The sequence below is a fragment of the Enhydra lutris genome, unplaced genomic scaffold, assembly GCF_002288905.1.
Source record: "Enhydra lutris kenyoni isolate GAN:26980312 unplaced genomic scaffold, ASM228890v2 scaffoldscaffold7, whole genome shotgun sequence".
In the NCBI taxonomy this organism is placed as follows: Eukaryota; Metazoa; Chordata; class Mammalia; order Carnivora; family Mustelidae; genus Enhydra; species Enhydra lutris.
Window position 1 is genome coordinate 1,897,423 of NW_019154091.1, and position 7,884 is coordinate 1,905,306.

The 7,884-nt window shown below is 50.1% G+C and overlaps 1 protein-coding gene across 2 annotated transcripts; it reads right to left on the reverse strand.

Moving 5' to 3' along the window:
- Window positions 1–4,826: 4,826 nt before the first annotated feature.
- LOC111142349 (achaete-scute family bHLH transcription factor 1) lies at window positions 4,827–6,378 on the reverse strand. 2 transcript variants are annotated; one of them, XM_022495376.1, is made up of 2 exons: window positions 5,618–6,378; window positions 4,827–5,247 (listed from the first exon to the last, which is right to left on the reverse strand). In XM_022495376.1, the coding sequence occupies exon 1, from the start codon at window positions 6,376–6,378 to the stop codon at window positions 5,665–5,667; it is 714 nt and encodes a 237-aa protein (XP_022351084.1). In that variant the 3' UTR covers window positions 4,827–5,247; window positions 5,618–5,664. The 2 variants fall into 2 exon arrangements, with proteins under 2 accessions (XP_022351084.1, XP_022351085.1); XM_022495377.1 differs by having other exon boundaries at window positions 4,929–5,241.
- Between the last annotated feature and the right edge of the window lie 1,506 nt (window positions 6,379–7,884).

Genomic DNA, 7,884 nt, shown 5'->3' on the forward strand with positions numbered 1-7,884 from the left:
GGCCCAGGAGTGGAAACCGGGAGAAAAAAGTTGAGAGACGTCTCAACAATAGGAAGAGGAAAATACGGTTGAGGGCATTCACTATATCAGAGACACATCCATAGTGTTTTAAAAAGAGTCTGCAATAAAACAAGCTTCTCGGAGAGCTCACTCTAAAAGATATAAATATAGACAAGTCCTAGAAATGTTGACTAAATTTAATAATTTGTTCCTCCATTTCTAAATGAGTACATAAATGCCTGAGTGAATGAATGAGTGGCTTCCCCACCGAAGCATGGTCTTTGTTTATCTTGGTACCAAAGCCTCCAGCACCACCTTTCTGCGTGGTTCAGGAAGATCAAGAAAAGCAGTTGTCTCTTGCACTGGTATTTCTTGCATTGACAACTCTAAAACCTTTTCGTTTTCTGTTTATCAAGGGAAGCTATGATCTTCATTTTCCAGAAGAGAACCCTATAACTGACTTCTTTTGCGATCCTTGGGGTAAGTCATTCTTAGCTCAAAAAGAACTCATTTTCCAAAGTTAGGTTTAGAACAGAATTAGGTTCACTTCTGCCCTAGTTTCCTACTGATAACCCTGTGTGTCCCTGGAAATCTTACACAAAACTGATACATCCCCGAGATCCTGTGGGAGAGTAGTCCATGCACCAGCCAAGGTCAACAGAACCAGATGGCCGGCTTGAAAGGGTAAATGAAAAGAGTTTAATGGAAAGAGGAGAGGTGGGTGGGGCTAAGGGAAGCAAAATGGTGCAGCACCCTGAGACTACTAACAAGAGGGAGCCATTACCTCCTCTGTGCCTGAAGAAGCAAGAGAAGGAAGCTGTCACTACATCTCAGCAAGATCTGTTCTGGGAGAGAGGCCTTCTGACAAGAGCTGTAGCCTTAGACCCAGGAGCAGAGCCACTGTCAGAGCAACTGAGCACAAGCGGTGAGGAACAGGGGTATAAAGGACCCAACCTACCTCCCTTACTACCTTGCAATCTCCTATTGGTGCCTTCCACTGGCCAAACCCAACAGAAAGCCAGAGGTCAAGGGAGCCCTAGTGATGAGGTCCATAACAACCAGCCTCCTGAAAGACAAAGCAGAGCAGAGAAGGTGGGTTTGGAGGAGGAAAGGAAGATAAGCAGCACTGCCCTCAATCTGACAGGGCAGACCATCCATTCAGTCAGCAAATACCTGTCTCCCCAGGGGCTGTGGAGATGCCAGTGCACAAGACAGGTATGGCCTCTGTCCTCCTGGAGTTTACCCTCTAGCAGGGGGTCAGTTGAGAGCAATCATATAACCAAAGATACAGTTTTTTCACATAGTAGTTAATGCCAGGAAGGAGAAACAGCAGAATGGGTAGAGAGTGAGGGTGGCCTGGGGGAAAGCTGCTTTAGACAGAGTGTTCAGGGAAACTTCTGGGAGGAGGTGACATTTGAAGTAAGGTGACCTGACCCTCCCAGTTAAGTCGAACTTAACTCCACATCTACTGCCAAACTTCTTTCTGTGTGGTTTGTGGGTAAGCCTCAAATCTAGGCTGTGATTTAGATGCTTCTGTGGACCAGTCCTATGAAAATGAGAGGCAGGGCTGGAAGTGGAGAATAACAACTACAGGCACTCACATTTACATAGAGCTTGTAACCTCCCCCACAAGGCAAGTGCTAACTGCTTTACATTGTCTCCTCTTGCTGCTGTGGATCCCATCAACCCCATGTTACAAACACGAACACTTAAGCTGGGAAGGAATTGAATTGCTGCTGCTTCTGTGTTCCAACAGCCCCAGGTCTGCAAGAACAGCCAGGTGGGAATGCACATTCCACTCCCTCCTTCTTATTACATCTCCGTCCTTTTCCTTTGATGCTTACTCGATGCAGAGAGCAGACTGGTATCTTCTCTCTTCTTTGGTGGGCCTGCCTGATGTGAACTTGAGATAAGTTCTTCTCCAGTTCTACTCCCAATTTAAAAGTTTTAAAAGGCTTTGTCACGGAGGTGCAATGTGCATCCTAGTGGCTCCAGCTCCAGCCTCTGATAGTACTCGGGTCCAGCAGTTCGGCAGCCAGGGGCAGGTCTGCCTTTTCTTTCCCGCACTGCCCCCTCCTCCTTGTCAATTTCAGGAGTGTCTCCAGTCTTAACTCAGTGGTCTCCCGGCCACTTTTTGAATAGGTAAGATTTCTCAGTCAGTAAAGTGAAGGCAGTTTTCTTCTCCAGTACCTTCCTCCAAAAAAAAAAAAAAAAAAAAAGTGAGGTGGGGGCTAGGACAGGGGAGAGGCCGCGATTGCTAGCCGCTGGGGTCTACATTTTGTATTTCGCTGACAGCCCAGGGCCGCTGCAAAGCCCGCCGCGCAGCCAATGGGCAGCGGTGATTTATGGAGCTGACTAATGCTGGCTGAATGCGGCCTGTCAGAGCACTGTGAATGGCTTCCCTTCCCCGCACAAGCCCCGGCTTTGTGTTGCTAAGCGATTAGAGCAGATGTAATGAGATTTTGCCCAATCCCCGCTTTGCCCTTTCCTAGCTTCGGCAAAATTGTGTGTGTTTTTGTGAATTTTTAGAGTTTGCCTTCGCATTGTGGCAAACAACGGCTAACTTTGCCTCGAGTTTAACGAGACTGGATATTTCCCATTCAGAAGTGAGTAAAAGAACACCTGTCTTCAGAAGGAGAAGGGGGGAAAAAATCCCCTTTGTGGGGGCTGAAACATTATCCTAATGTTATATTCATAGCCATAAATGACTTGCTACACTTTCTTTGCATACCTTATCTGGAAACTTGCAAAGGAGCTAAATTAAAAGAAAAAGAAATGGCGGGGGGGGGGGGGGACCTCCAGCTCTGGTCCTCCAAATGAGAAGATAAAAATAAAAGCAGGCATCACAAAAGCATTACTTCCCTCAAGTAAGCTCTAAATTGGCCCACTGCTGGCAGAAAGTCCGATTATTTATGGCGATGAGGAATTTACTGATTTTTTTTCCCCTTAATTACGCTCATCTCTTTGAAAGGGACTGAAGCTTCAATGTGCATTCTATAGAGGGTCATTTAGCAAAATGACATCAGACGCTGTGGCGTGCTCCGTGCATCGCGGCTTTAAAAAATGATTATTCTGTGCCACTAAATGGTATAGATGTACCAACACAGACTAGATTTTTAACTCTGGAAGACGTGCTGGCTCTCCGTTCTTTGTTGGGTTTTGTAAGATGCATTTTGCGCTAGGCTTTCCGCTTGGCTGGAGACACGCAAACTGAATCTGCAAGTAATGCAGGCGGCAAGCTAGGAGCTGGCGAGAGAGGGGGTAGGATTCTGATCACGTCCTTGCTAACTGACAAGAAGCAAGCCAGCCAAAAACCCACCAATTTCTTTTTGAATCTTGGTAATTGGGTACTTTTACACGCAGCTCACGCTATTCGGATAGAGTCACAAGCTTAGATAGGCCAGTGTCTCAAAGCGACCACACATTTCTAAGGCTTTCATTCATTTAAATCTAACTCCTTCTGCAAGGAATTCATATCATATGTGTCCTTTACTTAAAATCAACATGGAAAGTGTGTGGAGTGGGGCAAAGGAAGAGAACATGTGTGCCTAGGAGTGAAGGAAGAACACACCCACCACTGGGAGAACCGCGGGCGGGGGTGGGGGGGAGGGTTGCTACCACCCCCATGCCCAGGCTCCAGTACCACCAGCCTTCCATCCACCCCTAATGTCCATGATCCCATCCAGCCTTTCCAGTTTCACAAAAAGAAACTCCAAATTGGGGTAAGGGTTAGAAAGTAAGGTGAGGACCCTCTCTTTCCAGTTCACTTTCTGGGGGATTTTAAAAATGCACAATCAACCCATCAAAAGACATCACAGCCATTATAAGTACCTGTTCTTGAGGTGTGTGTGCTTACAGCATAAAAAGGGAAGAAAGCTGTCTTTGCTTATGCAAGTCTTTCCCCCTGCATTCATCATAGAGTCACCTTGGGTAGGACTGGTCATAGCACTTATCTTTGTCATTTCTGCCCCTTGGCATGTTTTAATACCACCCTCTTGTCCACCACCCACTCCTTCCCTTTGGCATTTCGAAAATAATGGACAGGGACAGTGGAGTCAAGGAAGACTTGGAGGCAGCTGATTATTTTCATTTGTAAAAAAAGAAAAAAGTTTTATTACGAAACTAGTTTGTATAAAACAGGGTTATACACGTTTCTTGTAAGTTTGTAATAAAACAGTAAGAAAAAAAAAAAGGCAGTGATAGAAATTTCCCAAAGGGCAACCTATCAAAACCAACTGGCTGCCACACTTTACGTTTGGACAGTAGCTGCATAAACTTTGTTCTTTTTGAACAGTATTTAATAACATCATTAATACATTAACAAAGTTTCTATAAAGTAAGACACATTGGTGCTGAAGTTCATCTGGTGGCCTTTTGATCTCACCTGTGAGGAGAGTTCTTTACAAAACCACATAGGGGGAATGGCAGTTGTAACGTGAACTACACATCTAAAATATGCAGAGGTAATAGCATTACATGTTAAAGTATCAAGATATACACATTTTAAACCATTTGTACAAAACTCTATAAATTTTTTTCTCTCTTTCTCTCTTATGTACAAAAATATCTTAATATATCCCCAAACTGGTTAGGATAGATACAAATAGATTTTTCTTATAATAAAAAAATTCACAAAAGATTGGAAGCATTCTATGACGAAAATGGTAGAAAAGATGGTGTGAGGAAATGGGATTTAGGGAGTCCCCCCACCCCCACCCCAGGAGGATCTGAGTTTCAAAGGACTGAGTAGAGCATGATTTCACTGCAGACAAATGTCCACAGCTTACTGGGATGGGGGATACTGAGATGAAAGACACCAACCCATTTCTACAGGGCTAAGAACTTCGCTTTCAGAGAGGGCAGGGAGGTGAAGGCACCCTAGCAAGTGCTTTCAGTTCTGCCTGTTACTGGTGGGTGGGAGTTTCTGTAGGGCTGTGCTGCTCCCTTCTGCCAGGAGCCCACTGGTTTTGCACACAAGCTGCATTCTGGGCTTTGACTCAGGTTCTAGTCACCCTTCATAGCTCCGTTAATGACTGGAGTGCAAAGATACAGTTCTGAGCGTATCCCTGCCTTGCAAGAGCCATGCTTCTCAGGCATGCATGGCTTAGTTGGTCTCGGGGTTGGTTGCCTGATTTTATTTTGTTTCATTTTTCTTTCCTTCTTCTCTTCTTCTTTTTTTCTTTTTTTTCCTCCCTTCAACATCGCCGACAAAGCACTAAAGATGCAGGTTGTGCGGTCACCCTATAACTTAAGAAGAAGGGAAGAGGTTAGTGTGAACTTGGAGGACGGCGGTGGGGGAAGGTGAAGGTTTGGAAAAGGATCTGTCAGGTAGAGCATCTCTTTTGACAGGTCGGGGTACTCGAGTCTCCGGCATCCCTCCACCTCACTCCACCCTCAGTCCTTGGAGAACTAGGGAAAGCCACTCCCAGGGGCCAATACTGAAACAAACCAAGCAGCATTTGAAGTCGACAAACTTTAACAATTTTTTTTAAATCAGCCGCCACTCTCCCCCCACCCTCAATCTCCGTGGAGACAGTCTCTGTCCTCCAGACACTAAGACGGAGTTAAAAGAAGGAAGGTAAGAAAATCATTCTGTTCGCTCCCAAATGCTACCTACCTGCTTCCAAAGTCCGTTCGCATCAGGGCCTGACCAGGCCGAGCCCTTCAGAACCAGTTGGTGAAGTCGAGCAGCTCTTGTTCCTCGGGGCTGAGTGGGTCGTAAGAGCCCTCGTCTGACGAGTAGGAGGAGACCGGCGAGCCGGCCATGGAGTTCAAGTCGTTGGAGTAGTTGGGGGAGATGGTGGGCGACAGGACGCCAGCCTGGAAGGCGGCGCTCACCGCGTCGTGCTCGTCCAGCAGCTGCTGCAGTGCGCGTATGTACTCGACCGCGGAGCGCAGCGTCTCCACCTTGCTCATCTTCTTGTTGGCGGCGCCGTTGGGGACGTGTTCCCGAAGGGTGGCAAAGCCCAGGTTGACCAGCTTGACGCGGTTGCGCTCGCGCTCGTTGCGGCGTGCCACGGCGGCCGGCTGCTGCTGCGGCAGGCTGTAGCCGAAGCCGCTGAAGTTGAGCCGGCGTTTGCAGCGCATCAGTTCGGGCGAGGACGAGCGCTGTCGCTTGACTTGCTTGGACGCTGACTTGTGACCGCCCCCTGAGGGCTGGCCGTCGGCCGCCGGGCTCAGATGCGGCGCGGGCTGCTGCTGCTGCTGCTGCTGCTGCTGCTGCTGCTGCGCGCTCTGCGCCGCCGCCGCCGCTGCAGCCGCCGCCGCCGCCGCTGCCGTGGCAAAGAAGCAGGCTGCGGGCGGCAGGAAGGGCTGCTGGGGCTGCGGCTGGGGCTGCTGGCCGGCGCCGCCGCTCTCCATCTTGGCAGAGCTCTCCATGCGCAGCGGCCGCCAAGGAGTCGCAGAATGGGAGCAAGCGGGGACGCGAGGTGCGGACGCGCGAGGCGACGCAGACAGGACTTGGGCGCACGAACAGAGAGGGAAAGAAGGGGAGAGAGGAAGAGGGAGGCCGGAGGGAAGTTAAAAAAAAAAAAAAAATCCCCGGGAGACTTCTTAGGGTGGGAGCAAAGAAGGTGCAAACGCTTTTCCTCCTCCCTCCACTCCACCTCCTCCCTCCCCTCCTCCCTTCGCGGGGTTGGCTTCAGGAGACTCGCGTGGCGCTCGCGTGTGAGGCTGCCGCTAGCGCCTTCTTGTTTAAAAAAAAAAAAAAAAAGCCGAAGAAGCAAAAGTCAGTGGTGAGCACGGTCTGTTGAGTCTCCGTTCCTCTCCCCCTACGACTGCGCTCTCTTGCGCCGGGCCTCGGTCTCTCCAGCCGTGGCTCAGGCTGTTTTTTTATTATTTTGTTAACTCCCTTTCTTTCTTATTTCCTTCTTTCACTCGCCCTCCCTGGCCGGTCCCCTGTCGGTGCGCCTTCCACGTTCCCTGGCCAGAAGTGAGAGAGTGCTGGGCGGCCGGAGTGCGGCCGCCTTTTCAATGGGACACCCAGCCCCACGCGCAGCCCTGGCCCCGCCTCGCCCCCCACTCCCCGCTGCTACAGCGAGCGGCTGCAGCCCCCACTCCCCCCCTCCTACCTCCTCCTCCCACCCACTCCCTAAACTCTCCCTCCTCTTCTCCCCTTCCCCCCCGCCCGGTCCCTGCGCCCGCTCCTTGCAAACTCTCCATTCAGTGGGGTTTGTTGTTGCAGTGCGTGCGCCTGGCGCGTGCCGGACTCCCGGCTGAATAAACAGGCGGCGCGCTCAGGGCGGGCTGCAGCCGGGGGTGGCTCTAGAAAGGGGGGGGCAGCGTCCCTGGAGGGGCCAATAGCCCTGGGAATTGGGGGTGTATGGGTGGAAAGGTTTGGGGGTGAAGTGCCTCGGGATTCTCCTGACAACTGGAGCAGAGCACAGAGAAGGGTTTGAGCAGACAAGTGCCACGGGTGGTGGGCAGGTTGGGGAGAATGGGGCTCTATTTTTCCTGCTTTCATCTCCCATCTACTGTCATTCTCTTGGGAGTCTTTGCTGTTTGGAGGAGCTGAAGCAAATTTGCAATTGAAGTTTAGAAAGATGGGGAGAACTCCGTGGGAATTACTGGACTGTTAAGTAAATAAAATTGCGGTTAAGACTGGGTCCCAACACATCCTCTCGCTAGCTCTGTGGCCCCTTGGTAAGTGGCAACCGCTCCGAGCCTCAGTTTCCTCATCTGTAGCAACAGCAGTTTGGATTAGATGGTCTCCAATGTCCCATCCAGGTGTACAAACTAGGATCTGGTCCCCACAACTGAGTAAATGTGGAGGGGACCAACAAGACCAGAGGTGTTCTCTTTGGGGGTGGTTGTGATCGGTGCTATACGTAGGGGTACGGCAGCGATTTCCGCCCTCCCCCCCTCATGACCTCGGTTGCCTGTAGC

Excerpts from the sequence above, each read along its gene's own strand:
- LOC111142349 (XM_022495376.1), bottom strand. The coding sequence starts at position 6,378 with ATGGAGAGCTCTGCCAAGATGGAGAGCGGCGGCGCCGGCCAGCAGCCC.